Source organism: Lissotriton helveticus, chromosome 11 (assembly GCF_964261635.1).
Source record: "Lissotriton helveticus chromosome 11, aLisHel1.1, whole genome shotgun sequence".
Lineage (NCBI taxonomy): Eukaryota > Metazoa > Chordata > Amphibia > Caudata > Salamandridae > Lissotriton > Lissotriton helveticus.
This window is the reverse complement of record NC_136072.1, coordinates 670,733,173-670,755,513: the sequence shown is the minus strand read 5'-3', so window position 1 is coordinate 670,755,513 and position 22,341 is coordinate 670,733,173. Positions and strand designations below refer to the sequence as shown.

At 44.8% G+C, this 22,341-nt stretch overlaps 1 protein-coding gene across 1 annotated transcript in view; it reads left to right on the top strand.

The window, feature by feature from the left end:
• LOC144791758 (zinc metalloproteinase-disintegrin-like VLAIP-B) overlaps window positions 1–22,341 on the top strand; it is a 4,238,988-nt gene that overhangs the window by 940,742 nt on the left and 3,275,905 nt on the right. Inside the window, exon 8 of the mRNA XM_078666527.1 lies at window positions 10,823–10,894. Within this exon, the coding sequence (XP_078522653.1) occupies window positions 10,823–10,894 (72 nt within the window). The remainder of the gene's footprint in view (window positions 1–10,822; window positions 10,895–22,341) is intronic.

Sequence of the window (22,341 nt, the reverse complement as noted above, 5' to 3'; positions counted from 1 at the left end):
TGGTGAATACCTCTCTGACCTGATAACTCACAGTGCACTCCGGGACTCCAACAGCATAATTCTTGGTGACCTCAGCCTACTTTGGAATGAGGAAAGCAACACGATGATCCATACCTTGAATGGACTGCTTCACAATATCAATCTTACCCAACACTGTATTGAAAAAACACAACATAGGATCAATCCCTGGTGGCTGTGGTGGGGCAATGGCAGTGAAACCACCCTAATTGTAATAGGGCAGTCAGAGAAGACTGCCACCACAGTTCCCCCACGAGTATAGCGATCCGTGGACCGCCAGACTCGTAATTAGGCCCTAAGTCACTGTATGGCACTGCACAAACACAAATCCTATCCTCACAGCTGATCATCAACGTTAGATATTGGGTTTCTGATTTGCAAAGGTATGCACCCCGTCCAAGCAGGAACCCCAATCATAGTCGCAGTAAGTCAGATACAAACCATAAATTAACTTGTGCTCTGCTTCTGGTAGCTTGGCACTGAGCAGGCAGGCTTAACTTAAAAGACAATAGGTAAAGTATTTGAACAACACTTCAAACAGTGACACAGTGAAAACACCACAAAAGATTATATTTTTATGAATAAAGCAAGACCAAAACGATAAAAATCCAATAAGCATAACCAGAGTTATATATTTTTTAAACAATAAATGAAAATATAGTGCATAAAGCTTAAAGGGGCAACTGGGATATCTGGTCCCACTTGACCAGAGTAAATCCTAAAGTTCAGGCTGACCGTGCTGGACTGTGGGTCGGATACAGGGACAAGATTTGGTCTGCTGAAAAGTACCTAGTTGTGTTGTCGAGGGAGCCAAGATCCGAGCAGCAAAAGGATCGAAGTGTCGTCGTCGAGCTTCCAGCTGAAGGCAATCATTGAGGGAGATGAGCCAGTTCAGAGCGGCGCAACAACAAGGATGCGTGGATTCTGGCAGTTGCAGCACTTTATGCCACACTTTCAAAGGCCCAGGACCGGATTGGCACAACCTGGCAGGGCAAGACTTGCAACAAGCAAAGTGCAGGTGCTGTTGTAGGTGAAAAGAAGGCTTTGATGCCCCCGAAACTTTAGAACAAGGGGAAAGCCAACATGCCCTTGGAGTCAATCCGGATTCACGTAATACGGGTCTAGCCCTTCCTCAGCAGGGCAGAGGGTAGTAAGCAGCACAGCAGAGTAGAATAGCAGTCCTTCTAAAGACCCAGTCCAGCAGAGTGGCAGTCCTTGTAGTAGCCCAGCATTCCTTCCTCCTGGCAGAGTTCTTCACAGGTAGAGTAGTTCTTGATTTTGCGGGGTCAGAGACCTAGTACTTATACCCAGTTATGCCTTTGAAGTGGGAATGACTTAAAAGTGTGGCTTTGAAGTGCGCAGAAGTCCTCCCTTCCCAGTTCTGGTGGCAAACTCATTCCAGGGGGTTATGCAAAAGTTTGTGCGGGTACAAGACACTGCCCATTCAGGTGCCTCAGCTCATCCCTCGCATCCTGCCCAGGATGAACCATCAGGATGCACATAGCCTCCCAGTCACACCTAACTTTCCTTTGTGTGTGGGTATCTAGAAGGAATGTACAAAGTCCGGCTTTCGCCCACCCTAGAGGTGTATTGGAGACAGGCTACAGGTACACAGAGCTTTCAGAGCAGAGAAATGGCATCTTTCTAAAATTGGCATTTTTAAAATAGAAATGTTAAATCCAGTTTTGCTAGTTGAAAGGATTAATCACTACCATTCCAATGATATTAAACATGACAGAGCCACTCCTTCTCAATCAGATATTGCAACCTAAATGTATAATAAGGAATTCCTAATGTTAACGTATGAGGCCATAGGCCTCGCATTAGTGAGAAACTATGGAAATGATTAGGATGGCGGACGGACACCCTGTCTGACAACAGGACCGCACGATTTGCTGTTGATCGTAGTGCCTATCTCTTTTATTGTGGCGGGTGATGAGTGCTGTAGCACATGCCACAGTACAAGAAATAGACAGGGATCCTATCCCTGCACTACGTGTCAGGCAACATGTGGTGCTTGCCACATGGTGCAGGGATTTGTAGGGGGGCACCAACCTATAATCAAGGGACAGGGGGAATGGGGGCTGGCTATGGGCACCCAGTGTCCCTTTCCACCAGCTTTCCCATGGCAGGTGAGCCCCCATGAAACGGCTGGCGGGAAGACATTGTAATCCCTAAGGCAGTGCCTGGTAGGCACTGCCACCATTGCAGGGATTGCAAGACCCTCTATCACACAGATGCGTGTCGGTCGGTATTTCAGACCGCCATGACGCCACCTGCCATTGTAATATGGCGAGCGGGAAATCTGTCCATAATGGCGGTGAGTCCGCCACCAAAGGGCTGCCGGTGGCAGTCTCACCGCCATCGTTATCGGCCTCTTATTTAGGTGTTTTTCACTACCAGGACCAGGACAACTTAAAAGTACATGTCCTACCTTTTACTTACCCAGGAACTGAACAATGGGCTTCCTAGGGGCCAACCTTAAAGGTGACTTATATCTAATGAAAATGGGAGTTTAAGTAATGGCAAGGTTTCTATATTACAATCCTCTGTAAGTCTGCCAAGATCCGCATATTTTCTCCCCTTTTTTGCGGCACCCTCTGCTCTTGTAAATCACACATTCTGCTTGCCAACACCAGTCCAGGTCTGTTTCACATTCCTCCCATGTTGGGACAGTGACTACCCCCCCATTTCCTTGCCGAATTTCTTTTTGCCTCTACCGTTGCCAATGCTAGCCAACGCTTTATATGTCTTGGCCAGTCTTCATTCGCAGAGGGTGCCAGCAAGAACCATTTAAGCTCCAATGGGACCTTAGAGCTGACAACCTCCGCTGTTGTGTCCGCAATAGTCTGCCAGCATACCTGCAGGGTCGGATAGTCCCATATAAGATGAAAGAAGGTGCCTTCTGCACCACATCCCCTATGACATAACACAGAACAGGGAAACAGTTTTAACTTGTAGGTGCTCTGTCAGGATCCTATCCTCCAGAGGTCATGAGACCTCCAGTGCGTCTCCCTCTCATATGTTTCCTCACAACATCGCCAAGTTGAAGGTATTTAAGTCACTCTACCTTCCCTAGGTCATATTCTGCCTGCAGGTTAGCAACTGTAATGTATGCCCCTTTCTCCATATGTCTCCCAGCATCTCTAGTCCCAGCAGATCCCATTTAGCAAAGCCCGCAAGCTGGCTTATTTCTATTAGTCGGTCTCCCACCCAGAGGGTTGTCATCCCTGTGAGTTTGTTTTCCCAGCCCAAATACTTTGTCACTGCTTTCCATATTTTAACTACTGTCTTTGTGTGATGTGGGAGGGTTTTATCTATGTGTTTGGTGTACAGTAGCGCCCTTGGATCCTTTTCACCCATGGCCTCCCTGTCAACCCTATATGCCAGGTTTGCTCTGTCTTTGGACATCCACCCGTTCACGTTGACCAACTGTGCCGCTCAGTAATAACTACGAATATCTGGTACTGCCAGGCCACCTTAATATATTCCCCTCTGTAGTTTAGCCAACTCAATTCATGGGGCCGCTCTGCTTCACTACAACGCCTGGAACTCTGAGTCTACTCGCTTGAAAAATGAGGGGGGTTGTAGGGGGTATTCTGCAATGCATATATCATTCTGGAGAGTGACATAATTTTAAACATTGCGGCCCGGCCCATCATTGTTAAAGGGAGGATCTGCCAGTGTTTAACATCTGCTATGAATCTGTCGAGCTGTCGATCCACATTCTTAGGATGGAAGGCCTGGGCATCTCTTGTTATGTGGATACCAAGGTATTTAATACAATTTCCCTCTATTGACACTGTACACCTGGATGTAAGGGCGGGCACTCCTCCCAACAAGGGGCATAGCAGTGACTTGTCCCAATTAATACCATATCCCGAATATTCCCCTTATATGTGAAAGATCTTCAGTATTCTGTCTACTGACTGTCTCCGTTTTACAGCATACAAGAGAATATCGTCTGCATAGAGCGAAATTCGTTCTTCCCACTGTCTTCCTATCGGTATTCCCCATATCAAGGGGTCCTGGCGCACCCAGGCCGCCCGTGGCTCCAACACCAGTGTGAACAAAATAGGAGACAGCAGACAGCCCTGTCTAGTTCCCCTGCATAGGGCAAACTCCGTGGACACTGGTGCATTGACCCGTACTCTAGCCATTGGTTGTTCATAGAGAAGCTTAATCCAATTGATACATTTTGGGCCCATTCCTAAGCACTCTAGAATCGCACACAGATAAATCCATTCAAAGCTATCGAAAGCCATCCTGGCGTCTAAGGGATAGAAGGGCTGATTGTCTGTCTGAATATTTTTCTGTCATTTGAAGTATTCCAAATAGTACATGAAGGGTCAGTCGGGTGCTCCGGTGCGGCATAAAGCCTGATTGATCCAGAGGTATTACGGAGTTTTTATATAGCGCAAATGAGCTGAATTGGGTATCAGAGCGCTTTACATAGCTCCAGATGCATTAAATGAGAACACATTCATTTTTTTTGTTAGGCACAGGGAGATTAAGTGATTTGCCCAGAATCACAGGATGTTCAGTGTCATTGCCGAAACTCGAACCCAATTCCCCAGATTCAAGGTTGACCGCCTTAGCTGTTAGGCCAACTCCTCTCCCCATTAGGGTGGTAATCACATTAGACAGACGTAAGGACAGGAGTTTGCCCAGCACTTTGACCTCGTAATTGAGTAATGAGATTGGGCGGTAGGACCCACAGTCCATTGGAGGTTTACCTGGTTTCGGTATTACCGTAATGACGGCTGTCCTTGGATCCCAGGGCAGTACTTTGTATCGTTGTGCTTGTTTGAACATATTTAGCAGGTGATCCGCCATTATATCTAACATGGATTTATACATTTCTACCAGAAGTCCATTGGGTCCTGTTGCTCTCCTTGACTGCAATTATCAGGATTTTGTTTTAATCTCTTCAATGGTGAGGTCTTCTTCCAACACCCATCTCTCCTCCTGCGTGATTCTTGGTAATGAAATGTCATGCAGGTATTCTAGGCAGGTCTCCACTGAATGTGTTGCATGGGATGCATAGATCCCTTCATGATATACAGCGAATTTCTCTGCAATCTTGGCCCCGGTCCATTAGTGTGGACCTCCCTCGCCTACCAGCCCTGGCACCCATCCTCTACAAGTCTGACTCTTATTTGACCTGGCTAATAGTCTGCTCGTCTTGTCCCCTATATCGTACATTTTATGTTATTTCGCTAGTGCCTGAGTCCTAGCACTATTTTTTTGCTTTAACTTTAGCCTTTGTCTGTCTGCCCTTTGGCTGGGGGTCTGTGCCTAATGACCTGCACTCCAGGCTAAGTATTTCACTTTCTAGTACTTCACCTTTGGTGTTTTTTTCTTTCCTAAGAGCCCGAAGTTTTGCCAGTGAGCTACCTCTAATCATTGCCTTAAATGCTTCCCACAAGGTCCCTGGGGAGGTGACCATGCCTACATTTTCTGCGAAGTAGTGTTCTGCCTCTTCCCTCATGGTGTCTACGAAATCCTCATCTTTGAGGATCCACGGGTCAACACGTTGCGATAGCGTGTGGTCCCTGACCAGACCTGCCATCGAGGCCTGGACCGGGGAATGGTCCGACACCCCACGTGTCACATGTTTAGCATCTATGAATTCTCCCAGCCCTGAGCCTTGTGTAATGAGGTAATCAAGCCTGGAGAGGCCCCCTGTTGCCGCCGATAAATTAGTATATTGCTTCCTGTCTGGCTGTTGGTGTCTTCAAATGGCACTCAGACCCATGGCCTCAAGAAATCCCCCCAGTTGTCCTCTCTGTCTAGTGGTATTTTGTCCCCCTGACACGTTGAATTTTGATGATTTAATTTTGTTCATGTTCCCACCAAGAATCAGTCTGCCATTGGGCAATTAGAGTAGCAGTGAACAAAGTGCCTCCAATGCTGCTGCTTGTATGCCCGGGGGGAATACATTCAACATAGATTAAGCCTTTCACCCTTCCATGTCCCACTCACTACAGCATAGCAGCCAAGTGGGTCCGTCCAGGTCGTATTCTGTATAAAGGGGAATGCCTTCTGTATCAGAACTCCTACACCTCTGGAACCAGAGGTAAAGCCTGAATGAATTACTAGAGAATAACCAAACCTATCAAGAGCTTGACAATAGTTACCTTTGAGGTGTGTTTCCTGCAAGTAGACCACATCTGGTGCATGCCTCTTTATAAATTGTAGGGCTGTTGTCCTTTTGAGTTTACTATTAAGGTCATTCACATTCCAGGACCAGACTTTTAGCAAGGACTGCTTACCTTTTTTACTAACCATTTGGTTGAGGACTCTTGTCTAGTACTCCTATCTGGGTGGGAGGCCATATCAGTGGTGTAGACTTCCGAACTCTCCCTTTGAATACATCCCTCATTTCGTACCTGGTTAAGAACTTCCCCACTCAACTTCTCACCCTCCAGCACCCTGCAACCCTGCTTTTAAGGTTGTGAATACCCCAACTTTGAAACCTGCAGAGAGCTTGTCGCACTTTAACCCCTTCGCTGCTGCCGTCGGCCGTTGGCGCGAGCTACCTCCCTGGTGCTGTGCATGTCCAACGGCCGACGCGGCCCGCCCACCCTTTAGAACGCCCGCACCGCGGCGGAAAAACCGCCGCGGTTAAGGCGTTAACTTGCATAACAGTGCTAATTATTAACTAATGTGGGGGATGTTCAGTCCAACCTGACTCAATCTACAAACGTTAATAGAATCCTTTCCTACCAAGCCCAACAGGTAATTGTAGCCTGTATGTGGCTTATCGGGGTTAATCACACAAATGTTCCGAATGGGCCGGTGTGAGTGTCTCAATGTTCCACCTGCATTGTAGGGATATAATGTACATGGGCTGAAGAGTCCAGTCTCTCATCTTACCTGCACCCTAGTATCACCTGCTATTCTCCAGCCTCCTCTGGACCTTGTCGGCCTTGAGGTATTGAGGACTCTCTCTCTCCCTTTGGATACATCCCTCATTTCGTACCTGGTTAAGAACATCCCCACCCAATTTCTCACCCTCCACCAGCCTGAAACCCTGCTTTTAAGGTTGTGAAGACCCCAACTTTCAAACCTGCAGAGCGTGTGTTGCCCTTTAGCTTGCATAACAGTGCTAATTTATAACTAATGTGTGGGATGCTCAGTCTAACCTGACTCAATCTGCAAACGTTATCAGAATACACCAAGCTGGTTATGAGGTCTTCTATGAAAAGGTCAACATTGGGCCCCTTCGCCCCTTCCGGTACCCCCACCACAGGTATATTATTATTCCTTGCCCGTCATTCCTGGTCTTCTAGCCGCGCCGCCATGTGCGCAGTCTGATTCGTTAGGCTGTGCACCTGTTCTTCCAGGCCCTTCATCTTGAACTGGAGTTGGGTAATTTGGGTCTCCAACACTTTTTCACTCAGTTTAGAAAGGTATGCCCTGATCAAAGTGACCTCCGTGGGCACTGTGTCAATTTCAGGCTCTAGGGAGCCTTTGACGTCTCAGATTGCGGCCATTAGGGCGGCCAATGACGGCTCCCCAGCCCCCTTCCTCCTCCATGGTCAAGGTCGGCTTCGTAAAAGTTTAATTATCTAATTTGTTAGATTGAACGGGCCCACTCCTCTAGGTTTTCCAAATCCTACTGTGTCCACTGTTAGGATAATGCGTACCAGTCTCTCTTGATTCACCCTGGGCCCTGCAAATGGTGGCCTTCGCTGCCAGTAGATGTTACGTGACCCGTTAAAACTGTCCATAGGTCTTTGCTGGTGGCATTATTAGTAGTTTTATATGGGGGTATAAGAAAGCCCGACGGGCTGTATCGTCACTTAAACTTCCTTTTAATCAAGGAGGACTAGCTCTGCCGGATATTAAACTTTATTATTGGTCGGCTTTTTTGACCCGTTTTCGTAGCTTGCTGATCCCCGATAAATGCTTATATTTCCATAGATTTTTATTAGGATTAGATGCAAATTATTTTCTTTATAGGCTAAACGACCCCAATTACTTTAAACGGGTAAAGTTTAAGACGGTACGGGATACAGTTAATATTTGGCGCTCCATTCTGGTTAAGAGTAAGGCCTCTCTTTTTCATAATAAAACACCCTTGTGGTGTAATCCGGGTTTACCGACAATTTTTCAGGATTCAGCTTGTCGTTTAATATCAGACTCTGGCATTAAAATATTGGGTGATCTATATGACGACAAGGGATTCATGGTATTTGAGCAATTGAAGATATGTTATAAATTGCCAGAGGTGGCTCGGTTTAAATGCTATCAGATTAAGGATTATTTATTGAGAAAATTAGAGCTTACCACTGTATCAGATTCTGAAGTTTGGAACTGTATTTATAGAGAAGCAGATAAAGCCCTGATCAGCATAGGGTATAAGATTTTCTCTGGCTATAATACTAACGATATCACAAAGTTAGCTGAGAAATGGAGTAGAAAGCTATCAAAGAATGTATCATCAGATTTGATTACTTCATCTCTTAATAGCTTAAACTTATCTGTTCACTCTTCAAGTCTTAAACTCCAGTTGTTTAAAACCGTATGCCAACTTTATTATACTCCGGAGAGGATTCTTAAATGGGCAACAAATAACAACTTCAGTGATCGTACGAAATGCCCAAAATGTGATTTAAGTGGAGCTGATATTACTCACATGTTCTTTTCCTGCCCGCACCTGTCTGAATTCTGGGATGGAGTAACTGAAGTTGTTTCTGATAGACTTGCTAGCTCTATTGCATTTTCATCAATGGATGTGTTGGTGGGCTTATCGGGGGGCAACAATGCATTATGTGATTTACTGAACATTCTAGTTACATGTGCAAGGTTGGTTATTGCTAGAGTTTGGGTTAAAAAAAAACCACCAACGGTTATGGAGTGGTGGAGCCTTGTTAAGGAAATATATAATATGGAGCAAGCTCTTGCTGTAACAAGGGGTCTGCAGATGAAATGAAAATTGGACAGAATATGGGGACTAATAATGTCTTAACCACCGTCTATTTTTCCTATTTTTTTATTTATTTATTTTTTTAGTATTTTTTGTGGTTGGCCTCTACTTTATTTTTGATTTATGTATTTTCTTGCTTTGGATATGCTAATTAATTGATCTTGCCTAGATTGTATGTAGACATTTATTGCTTCTTTTTTTTTCTGTTCCCCTTGATGCAAATAAAAATATTTTTTTAAAAAAAGGTCTTTGCTGGTGGCTCCACCTTGGTGTCATTCCAAAACCCCACTACTCTTCGTGGAGCACAGATTTTAAATGCCAAGTTGACATGGCAGTGTAAACTGCACGCACTGGCTCTGCAGTGCCATGCTTGAGATTTGTTTAGAGGGCTACTTGTGTAGGTGGCGCAAATAGTGTTGCAGACTACTAGGAGCATTTCATTTACAGGCCTTGGGCACAGTTAGTGCACTCTAATAGGGAATTTCAGATAAATTAAATATTCCAATTTTGGATAAGTCAATGAAACTATATCTAGGAGAGAAACACATGCACTTTAGCACTGGTTAGCAGTGGTAAAGTGCGTAAAGTCCTAAAGTCAGTGCAGTGATGATTTTGAGATGAACCATGGATATTTAGCTGGGAATTGGGAGAAGAATGAAAACATTGGGCCTTCTTCAAATGACTGTTGTTTGCGTGTACTTTTTTGTTTTCCACATATTTAGAAAAGTATCTATTAGGCAGTAGATCACTGTTATTTCAGGTAGCCCAAATGCAGCCTAAATCACTGCTATACACAGGCACACAGATGTCTGACTCTTCAAAAAAGTTTTGAATGCACGCACACTAGGCGTCGTGCACTCTCAGTGTTGCACCTGTTCAAAATCTTGAGTGCCACCAGCGATATTATATCTATTGTATGTTGTGTAGGATGTGTTTTGGTGACATTAAGAGCTTGATTACGATGTCACCGTAGCGGTCTCTGGACCGACCGACCTCCAGTCGGCAGTCCCGACACCGCTAGTACAATGCGAGCATTGGTCGCATTTTTCCATTTCTCTATTGGAGCCTGTCTTACGGCCGTAACACAAGTTCCCTTAACACATGCTCCCATAGAGAAATGGGAGATTGTCTTAATCCCTTCACCCCATGGCAGGCACCTCAAGGTGCAGGGATTAAAGGGGGGGCCCCCAACCAGAGGTCACAAGGAAAAATGGGCCCTACTAAGGGCCCCCAAACTTGCATTACGACAGGCTTTCCATGTTGAAAAGCCCGGCATGAAAAGCCCGTGGGAAACCAAGCATCGTAATCCCGAAGGCAGAAATGCCTTTCTATGGGATTATAGGCCAGTCTTCGACTGGCCGACCGGCTCCTGGAGCTCATCGGAAGCCAGCCAGAATGAGCAACTAGTTTCAATACCGAATGGCTGTATTTAATTATCTGGTTTGCAATTGAAACCAATGAGCTCGGTCGTAGAGTATCCGACATAAGGTCGGAGGCTTTATAATCAAGATCGTAATAGTCCCCTAAGCGTTTTCAGACAGGTAAAGTAGCGATACCCATAAAGTCTGTTTCACTATGCCAGCTATCCTAATTGCCAGTGGGTTGTGGCCCCCTTTTTGTGTACTTCAAAAGAGCTTTAAAAGGGTCCCCACCTTTGTAGAGCAGGTCCAATGACAGATGTACAAATCTTTTGAGTGAAAAGGGAGTCATGGTCTCTAAAGACTCCTAATTGGTGCTTTAATTTTAGCACGAATTAAATGTTTCAGAAAATATGCATGTTGATCTGAGTGAATGTGTTCAAAAGAAAATCTGCTTTCACTTCCAGAGCTGCATCATTATGTTAATAGTAGTTAATTTCTTTCCTTTCAGTTTAAAAAATACGATCAGAAATTGGAGAAAGTGAGAAAACGGATATTTGAAATCATAAATAGTGTCAATTTGGTAAGCTCTGTGTTATTGTAGGTAATTGATTACTTATTTATGTAGTGGGAAGTTGAAAAATAGTGAGATGCCATTTCACTAAAATAGACTTGTATTTATTTGATACCACAAAATGTTTGTTTTTTAGAGGAAAGTGAAACCATCATGCATATAACAATGGCACTAGAGTTAGAGTGCTTCTTAATTACGCATGCTCATCCATGATGAAAGAAGCACGCTTTAAATGTTTAAGCTGTTGGGAAAAAACTGTAATAATGAGTCATCAAAACCTCAATTCACCATTGATGAAAACAACCATATTCTGTGTCTTTGGATACTAACATGTAACTTGTGTTATGAAAGAAAAAAAGGATTGTGGTGGTGCAATTTTATGCAATTGTACATATACATAAAATTGGATTTATATAATGCTGCTAATCACCCGAAAGGTATGCAAGAGCTTGCAGGTCCTGGGAGTCTCATTCCAACAGCCAGGTTTTGAAGCCCCTCCGTAATACCAGAAGTGAGGTGATAGTCCTGGTCTGCATGGGGAGGGTGTTCTAGGTCTTCGCTGCGATGTAAGAGAAGGAACACCATCCACTTCTGCCTCGGTAGATGTGAGGAGGGTGGACAAGTGATAGGTGGAGTGTAAACTTCTCAATGATTGGTGGAAGTTTAGGTGGTGGTTAATATAGGCAGGTCCTTGATTGTGTAGAGCCTTGAGTGCATGGATCAGCAGCTTGAATTAGTCTCCTGTATGGGGAACCAGTGGAGTTGCCTGAGGTGGAATGTGATGGGAGTTTGTCTAGTGAGGTTGAGGATGAGTCTGGTTGGGCCTTCTGTATGGTTTGCAGTCTATATAAGAAGTGTGCAGGGATTCCTACGTAGAGAGTGTTCCCATAGTCCATTCGGCTGATAATGAGGGCATGTGTCATGGTGCATCTGGTGTGTAGGGGTATCGACTTAAAGATTTTGCATTGCATGCGCAGAGTGAGGAAGCAGGCGGAGGAGATAGCATTGATCTGTGATTTCATGGTGAGCTTGTTATCTATGATGATTCAGAGGTTTCTGGCATGGTTGGTTGGTATGGGCGTGGACCCAGGTCTGAGGGCCATTTGGTGTCATTACATGAAGTGCAGCTGTTGTAGAAGATCAGTACTTCATATTGTCTGTGTTCTGCAGCTGAAATGCCTGAGAAGGATCCCTAAGTGGTAAACACTTGAGGGCTGTGATAGTGTTGGAGATGCATTAAGTGGAGATACATGTCTGTGCTGATGTGCCAGGATGGTAGTAGGAAGTTACGTACAACAATAAACCACTGAATGTATTGAATTTGTTGGGATGAGCAGTCTGTGAGAGTGAGAGCAGACATGAGTGATGGAGAGAAGCTAACTGGTCCACTAAAGATCAACCCCCTTGATTTCTCTTTATGAAATGTGGATGTGCAAAGATGAATGAGCAACAGAAGTGGATACACTGGGAAGGAATGTATGGAAACTATTTGCAATATTGGATCCCGAATGTAGTACGCACAGTGATATAGAGGCCTTCAGGTTAATGTGGTCAATATGGAGCTGTTTTACAGATCTGTCGCCTGGAGAAATGTAACCCTAATATTGGTAGTGGGAGATGATTTGTGTATCTGTGTGTGTGAAAAGAATGGAGTAATTTGACAGAAAATCTTCAGGTAAAAGGAGTACTTATTTATTTATTTTTTTAAAACATTTTTATTAGCTTTTATCATCATAAAAGTAAACATCCAGCATGTCAATGTCGAGCAACACACCCATTTCCCCACCTCCCCACCCACAGTTCCTTCCCTTAGATCAAAAACACAATTCGTAGTATCCAATTGAGCAGTTAGACCTCCTGCCCAACTCCCTTCGCACAACAGCCTCAGACCCTTCATCCAGATCTGCTCCCTGACGAGTAAGTGCTCATACCCCCATGCACCTCACACCCCTCAATCCAGCCCATGATAGCGCCTCCACTTACCTCATACGCTGCCAAATTTCTTGGGGCCCCTCCCTTTGCCTTATAAGTTACTCTTTCTGCAGCCATATAGAGGTTCATCCCCCTTCTCCATTCTTCTAGTTGTGGTGTGTCTGGCGCCCCCCATTTCCGTGCCACATCTCTCTTGGTCGCCACTAGGGCCAGCACCAGGAAGATCAGCAGAGGTCTGGCCAGATCTACATCGGTTGTCATTCCCAGTAGGGCAATTTTGGGGTCCAACGGTATGGTGGTCTCCAGCACTTCCCCCAGCTCCGTGAGGACCGCCCCCCAGAACAGTTGGATATTTGGGCAGGACAAGCAAGTATGGTAAAAGTCCCCTACACCTGTGCCACACCTCAGACAACAAGGGTCCGTTATTCTCCCAATCCTGTGTAAGCGCGCCCTATCATAATAGGTTCTATGCAGTACATTGAATTGTATCAGCCGGAGGCAGGACTTGACTGCCACCTCCCTAGGATGCATTAGGACCATACCCCAGTCTACTTCATCCATGTGGCACACCTCTCGCTCCCATGTCGTCCGTAGGTTCCCCAGTCTGTCTGGCTTGTTATTCATTATCGTTTTGTATGTAAGGGATACCGCCTGTCCAGCGATCCTTTCCTGTAGGAGACGCCCCTCTAGAGGAGCGTATGGAAGCGCCTCTGCCAAAGCCCCCTCTGCCCTCCATGCGTGTCGTAGTTGCAAGTATTTAAAGTATTGTGTGTGGTGTAGTCCCTATTCCTTGCGCAGTGCGGGAAACGACTGCAGCACCCCTTGTTTCATCACGTCGCCCAAGGTCGACATGCCAATGGCATCCCAACTCCGGAATCCCTTTGATTTATTAATTTCCTTTAGCCAGGCTCATTTCCACAGTGGGGTTTGTTTCGTGAGCCTGCGTTCCCACCCTATTGCTTTCGTCACCCTCGTCCATATCCCTAGCGTGAGTCTCGTAGCAGTCAACAGTCTAGCCCTCCCCTTGCCCCGTAGAGATAATGTAGGCAGGTGTGGGATTCCATGGTATGTCTCTCTAGTGCAAAAGTGGGGTGGGCTGCATCAGCGTGCACCCATTCATTTATAGCGATCAGGTGCTCTGCCCAGTAATAGGCCTCTAGGTCGGGTAGGGAGATACCCCCATTATACTGGTGCCTTTGTAGTGTCGAGAGCGCCACCCTGGGCCGCTTCCCCAGCCATAAAAAAGTCCGGAGCTCTGCCTGTATGTCCTTGAACACCTTAGCCGGCATAGGAAAATATTAATTTTGGAAGGCATATAGGAACCGTGGAAGCGTAATCCAAGAGCGTTAGGGGAAGTAGCTTCCACCGTGCAGCATCTTCAGTAAAGTTGCGACGCACCCGTCGAATATTCATCTCTAAGGAGAGCACCCCTATCTGTCGTTATGAACACCCCGAGGTAAGTATATCCCTCCCTGGTCGTCCGAAGCCGCTCAGGGAGCGCGGGCCCCTCATCCCGCCTTTGGGGAACATAGAGTATAGATTTATGCCAATTGATCTGGTAACCCGCATGCGAGCCATATCGCTCAAGTTCTAAGAAGAGGGCCGGTACAGTAGTCTCCGGTGCAGTGAAATAGAGAGGAGTACTTATTTTTTGACAATCACATCGATTTCCTGCATTAGAGAAAAGTTATGATCAAGTAGAAAGCTAAAAGTATATAACACCATGGCTGTAGATTGAGTTGTTCCTGATTCGGGACAACAGAAAATATTACTGCATTAAAATATGTATTTATATTTCTACTCAATATGTGTCGCCTGCAAGTAACCAATGAAGGCAAGAGTCGAAAAAATTATAATACGGGTCAAGTCAGTCACAATATATGCTTAAAGCAAAGAGAACAGAGAATAACAGAACACTGCAGTTAATTATTGTGGGTTGTGATGCAGAGGAAGAGGAAGGTGGTTTAGGAGATTTGGCATAAGGGAGAACTGTGAGGAAGGGGATTTAGGTAATAGAAGTAGGGGGAAAACCAGAAGTGGGATGACTTCAGGTAGACGTGAGCTAATTATTATATAATCAGCCATGGTAAAAGTAAAGTTGTTACAAGGATAGGGAGAAACGAATGGACAGGAGATATGACCATGGATGTTGAAGGGGAGAATTTTAAAAGGAGGGTGTAAACGTGTCAGGTAGCGTGGCCATTTTGAAAGCATGAAAATAGTTTCTATACTTTAACCTTAACCGCCTTTTCCATCTTGAAAGTATAGAACAAAATTGTATTGTGAAGGCTACCCATTGCATGGCGCACCTTCAAGTGACACTGTGGCAGCCATCTCAAAAGCATAAAATCCTCTATTTTCAATATGGCCACCATGTTGTGTTTGGTCATGAAATACAGCAACCTTCTTGAAAGTTTCTGATTTGTAATTTTTTATACATCAAGATGGCCATCACATTGTGTATGGATGTAACATGTTTACCACCTTGAAAGGATAGAAAATAAAATGTTCTATGCTTTAAAAATGCCTGGCGACGCTGATTATGGTCCAGAGGAGCTGCCCTACGTTGTGGAGTCCCCCTACCTTGCAGAAACAAGACCTGTTGGGCACAGCTTTCCCCGGGAACACACTATCTCCCTCCCGCCGCCGCAACTGACATCTCCCGCGGCCGCTGAGCGGAGGGAGACATCGGACTACATTTCCCGGCATTGCCCGTGGCGGCCAGACGTCACCATCATCGCGCCTGGCGGCGCATAAATCAGGCGGAGTCCCCGCGTCGCGGGACGCCGGTCTAAGCCCGGGCAAAGGGCGGGCACTCTTAGGCCCTCAGAGGCCAGAGGAGGCTGGGTTGGGGCCCCCCCTTTCACTGACGCACTTACACCGAGGTTTCTTCTGAAATTCCAGTAAGCAGACTTGCCAAGTGTATTTATTTGTGGCTCTTTGTCCTCTATGTTGAGTGATTGATCCGTCTTGACATTACTTCCTCCATTGTTGGTTAAATAGGCCCCCTATAGGGATCAGGGATCTTTATTTTTTATATGGCGATGTCCCTTCCCTAAGGACAAGCCTCTATTGGCAGGAGGAGATAAGCGAGGTACGCTTGACAACTATGTTATCCGGGCCACATCAGTAACTGACAGGGAAATTGCACTCGGAGAGCTAAGAGACGTCGCTCTGTTGAATTAATTAAAAACAAGCGGTCATCTTTGGGACCTATACAGCACGTCGTTTCACCTCCCCCCGTTATGATTCATGAGAGCGAGGGATATCAGGCGCCCCTCAATGCATTCCACTACTTTTCCAAAATAGAACCTCCCCATTGGCTGAAGACAATGACTCAACTATAAATGTCTTAGGGTCATATGTAGGTCATTTTAATTTACCACCTCTTAAATACCGATTCATACCGAATCGGTATTTAAGAGGTGGTAAAATAGAGGGGGGAGATGTAGGTATTTCAGATTCGGTAAATACCGAATCGTTAAGATTCGGTATTTACCGATTCTGTAAATACCGATTCGGTATTGCCCATTGATTCCTATGGGCCTTGCAGCCCATAGGAATCAATGGGCAATACTGATTCTGTAATTACAGAATCGGTAAATACCGATTTTAGAAAGGGTGCAGGGGGTGTCACTTTGACACCCTCTGGCACCCCAAAAATAGGCATGTGCACCATATGGCACACAGACATGCCCTAAGGGCATGTCTGTGTGTCACATGGCACAGGTGTGCATGCACACATGTGCATGCACACCTGGATTCGGTATTTTACCACCCAATTGGATTGGGTGGTAAAATACCGATTCTTAAAGCCCTGTGGCACTCTGACATGTGCCAGCTACATCTGCATTTACAGAATCGGTATTTTACCGAGTCTGTATTTACAGATTCGGTAATTTTACCGATTCGGTAAATACAGAATCGGTAAAATACCGATTCTGTAAATGCATGCCCTACATCTCAAAATCCAATTACCGGTCGGTAACAGCCGAATTCGGCCGTTACCGACCGGTAATTGGCCACCTACATCCAGAGGGTAATCCTATTCCAGATGTAGAGATACTCCTGGACATTTCACCTCCGCAAGTCGAGTCTGCCCAAAATTCAAGTTTAGATGCACTCCTAGACATATTACTACTACAAGTTGAGTCTGCTCAAAAACCAAAGACACCCTCAAACACATCCCGAATTCAAGGCCAGCCACCGAAAAAACGGAGGAAAAAGGGGAGTGACATACAGAATAACAAGAATAAGAATACTCACCTTAATTTTGGGAAGAAAAAAAGTTCTGGGTCTAACGTACCCACAACTCCTGAAATAGTTATTCCAATAACTTTTCCAACAAAAGATCTATTTAGTGCTGATATAATGGGTAGCTTGGAGCAATTAATTAAATCACTAATACTCCCGGTAGTAGAGAGGCTTAATAGAATAGCGAAGCAATTGGGGACTATAGAACAGGCAATAGCGGAGAATAAACTTGTAACTAAAGACCCACCAAAGCCCACCTCAATGCCTTCAAATTCCGTACCACCCCCAACCGTCACTGCCCAAAAAGCAGTAAAACCTATCACTCAGCATAACCTCAATCTCCTAAACCCAACACTTCCCAAATCAACAGGGGAATATGCAAAAAGCACAGCCAAAGAGGCTAAGGGCGGTGGAAAACCAAAATCTTTTGGGAGTGCAAATGATAGAGTGGTTGCAGCCAATACCCAATTATCTGCCCATAGCTCTATTCCCCCTCCCTTGGCGACACGATATTCCTCAGATAGACGTAGGCAAATTAATCTTCCCCCTGAGGCCGAACCTTACGTCATCATGTTAACAGGGGTCCCTGAAATATCTGATGGTAGGTTCGAAAGCCATCAAATTCTAAAGAATAAGATTATGCATTGGTTGGGAATATACAGGCCACTACCTGCTAATCTAAATGGAGAAATTCTGCATGTCCGACGAGCGGGATGGTTGGGAAAGAGACCTAAAACAATCCCTGGTGACATAGTCATTATAAACTTTAGAGACCATAGGGCAGTCACTTTTATCAAAGACTGGTACTCGGGTGGGTATGAAGGTAGTATAAGGGTTAGAGAACTTAACTATTTCTATCCGAAAGCCTTGGTGGGGGAACCGCCCGGAATTTCAAACTGACTTAATAGACCAGGGATGTCCTCAGTCTTTAGCATACCAATTATAAACCAATTTGCCCCACTCATGGGTTTGGAGGGGGTCGATTGACTTATACACACTAAAGAGGCTGACCCTTCAGGGGTGGCTAATACCTCTATGCCACCACTAGAAGATAGCAGAAGGAATATCGAGGAACATCAGGTACAAACAAAGATGGAGATGTAGGGACGGCACAGGGCTTTGTACAGATCAGGGACGATGTTTTGAAAGTTGCAGAGGTTACACCAATGGACATACAAGTAAATGGTACCAGCAAGGTCCAAGAGGTACAGATAATAAGAGACGAGTCAACAGGTGTGGATAATCCCTACAGCGACATGAAAATCCAAGTTAGTCAATTTGTATTGTCATGGAACCTGGCAGGATTGAAAACCAAAGTGAATAACCCCGAATGGCTAAAAGTCATTCAGAAATATAGTATCCTGTGTTTACAGGAAACATGGCTGACTAATGAAATTCATTTATTAGGATACCAAAAGTTTAACACCCCAGGGAAGCCGAGCACCCGAGGTAGAAATAGAGGTGGATTATGCACCTATATTTCCAATACTGCTGGTATCAAAGTCATTAAAAATATTTCAGATGATTTTTTTCAAGTCCTACTGGTAAGCTGGCCAGGATTCAACAAACTTGCCATAATCAATTTTTATAACAATGCCCATTGTAGTTTATGGGATAATATTTTTTCCAGGTTAAGAAAGTGCATAGGGGTACTAGAAAAGGTAGGGACTGGAGATATGGCACTCCTTTGGATAGGGGATTTTAATTGCACCATCTGTACTAGTAATGATTTGGGCATCTGCCCTTTGAAGGGAAATGACATTGGTGACTCGAGCCATTTCATTCACTGCGGTATAGGTAATAAACTCAACGAAGTGATCTATGAGCTAGACCTGGGCTTTATGAACGAAATCTGTGCAACAAGGAAAGTCTTTGAGCCAACTTTTATAGGAAGGGGTGTAAACTCGGTAATTGACTTCTCACTTCTATCGCATCGATATCGAGGGTTAGCCTTATCCTGGGAAACATTAAAACTCGCTTTTGGGGATCATTATCCAATTTCTATGGAGTTGCAAGTAAAGGGAGCGGTCACAAGTAAAAAAAAAGAGTACTCGATACCCTTAACTCTGGGGAAAATAAATGGGTATTCCCTTAAGTGGAAAAAGGTGGACCCCGAAAAATTCCTGATAAACTTATTGTCCAGAGCATCGGACCATGTGTCAATCTTCCTGAGGGACTTTGAACGACCACAAGTAATTTTAGACTCCTTTATTGAAATCACTAAGGAGATAAAAAACCTTTTACTGAAACCACTTAAAAAACATCCCAGTAAAAAAAAGGGTTGGTTCAATAAGGAATGTTCTACAGCGCATGAAGCACCAAGATCTGTGGTCCTTGTCAGAGAGGCACGCAAGCTTTATAGAACTGCCCTAGAAACAAGGAGGAAGGAATTAAAGCGGGATCTATGGGAAAAGTTACACCTAGCTTGTCAGAAAAATGACAACATCGCCTTTGGAAGGCAGTTAATGCACCTTTCTTCCAAAACAGAGACAATGACTTAATAGATATCGTAGTGCCAGGGGAGGTGTGGGTTGAGCATTTTTCATGTTTGTATAATAACCCTAACCAAAGAGGAAGTTTAAGTTCAACATCAACCAAAGAGTCCCTCGCTCAGTTTCCGTTGGGAATCAGTTTTGACTATAAGGAAGTTTTAAAGGCCATAAGTGATAGTGCATCGGGCAAAGCACCTGGACCCGATGGGGTTCCCATCGATATATATAAAAGTGAGATAAAACTTTGGGCTCCACTCCTAACCAACGTCTTGAATAGCATTAACACAGTAGGTTTTATTTCTACATGGCCCGAGGCAATTGTGGTGCCAATTTTTAAAAAGGGCAATAGAAATGATCCTGCCTGCTACCGTCCAATTTCACTTCTGGACGCTTTGATGAAGGTAGCAGGCAGGATCATCCAAAACAGGCTCCAAGATTGGTTGGAAGAAAACAACGTTATAACCCCTCTCCAGTATGGCTTCTTCCAAGGGAAGGGCACAATAGAGCAGAGTTTAAACCTGGCTCTGTTGGTTGCTAAATACACAGAGGCAAAGCATGAAAATATACACATAACATTTGTAGACTTGACCTCTGCCTTCGACTGTGTGGACCACATAAAGCTTTGGGACACGCTGAAGAGTTTAGGCATAGATAATAAGATCATTGTATTTATTAAGGAGCTATATAGAAACGCAGGGGCAAGAGTCAGGTATGGCAGAGATGGCCAATGCTCAGGAAGGTTTCACATTAATAGAGGTGTGAGGCAAGGGTGCATCCTTGCACCCTTCCTTTTCATATTATATATAAACACAGTGGTGGAGCACATGAGGAAGTTTCAGTTTGACTATCCACTAGTGGGAGGGACTACCATACCAATCCTCTTATATGCGGATGATGCCGCTATAATATCGCGGACTTCCATCGGCATGCAGAGGGCAGTGGGGGAATTTTCCAATTACATGAACACTCGTGGGTTAAAAATAAATGTATCGAAGACTTACTCTATGAGATGTGGCTCTTCCAGAAAATCCCCCAAATTAATCTTTTTAAATCAGAAAAAGATACATAACACTGCCACTTTTTGTTATTTGGGAGTACATTTTGACAATAAGGGAAATTGGGCTAAGGCGGTCCATGCTAGAAACCTGGCATTCAGCAGAGCCATCGGAGCGCTAAAAAACTTCTCAAGGAAACTTGGCGGTCGCCCGATCAAAGAACTTACACAAACTTACAAGGCTAGGTGTGTCTCTACTGGTATATACGGCGCCGGAATCTGGGGTTTTACGAATGCCAAGTAGATACAACTGGCTGAAAATAACTTTATACGGTATCTGCTTGCCACACCAAAATCATTATCCATTTTTTTCAGTCATAGAGAATTGGGGCTTTCCTATATAGAGGACACGATTAAAGCCAGTCCCCTTCTTTTGTGGCCTAAAATTTGGACTACCCCGGAAACATTACTGAACAGGGAAATTGTTTTGGACTGCCTAAAGCTAGAGGGGGTGCGAAATATGAAATGGTTGCACCATGTGAGAAACATGGCTATAAACATTGGCCACGAAGAATATTTTAAAGACCCGTTGTGCCTGTAAACCATCTCTAAGCGCACCCTGAAAAAGACTATAATGGAACATCTGGCCAACAAAAGATGGTTGAGTGAGAAAGGAAAAAACACCAACAAATTAAACGGCGCACTCATTCAGGTTTCGGGCTGATACATTTTTCCGTTTGATAACATTCCCTAATTGCAAGGACTGGGCTAAACAGCTGGAAAAGTGTCCCTGTGATGGGTCTTCGAATCAATCAAACATTCATTCTATCCTTTTTTGTCATTTTTATTTGGCCCCTAGGAAACAGTTTTTAAAACCTATATTTGTCGTGATGCGTACTACAAACGGAAGTTACTAGAGACTGTGTCTGAGATAAAGGCAGTGGCATCCTATTTGAAGACTATCATAGCCCTCAGAAAGTCCATGTAACGTTTAATGAATTTTTGTATTCATGTTTTTACTTTCAAATGAAACTGAGCTAGGACATATCTGCCATTTTAACCATTGTAATAATGAAACTCTTTTAAAGGTTTTATCTATTTTTTCTTAACAATGTTTTAATTGGAATGTAATCTTGTGCTTTTATGATTTTGTACACACAACAATGATGGACAGAATGTGGATCAATGTCACACATTCACCCCAGTCCAAAGATCTGGGCCCAAATCCATCGTTTTTCCACTCCACACCACCCTGGGTTAGACAATGGCGATATGCAAATCAGCACTGACCCTGTGCCCCATGGGAACAGTCCAGTCCGAACTACAAAAGCCATGTCCTTCCCAGAACGGAAACAAGCATCCGAGGACCGGCCCGGTTTCGAGGTAACACCTCTCATCAGCCCGGCTAGCTTGATTCCAGTGGTGTGGAGTGCCTGGGACTCACGTCTGAGCATCCCCAGTACACTTAGAGCGGTACCTGCAAACACAACAATGATGGACAGAATGTGGATCAATGTCACACATTCACCCCAGTCCAAAGATCTGGGCCCAAATCCATCGTTTTTCCACTCCACACCACCCTGGGTTAGACAATGGCGATATGCAAATCAGCACTGACCCTGTGCCCCATGGGAACAGTCCAGTCCGAACTACAAAAGCCATGTCCTTCCCAGAACGGAAACAAGCATCCGAGGACCGGCCCGGTTTCGAGGTAACACCTCTCATCAGCCCGGCTAGCTTGATTCCAGTGGTGTGGAGTGCCTGGGACTCACGTCTGAGCATCC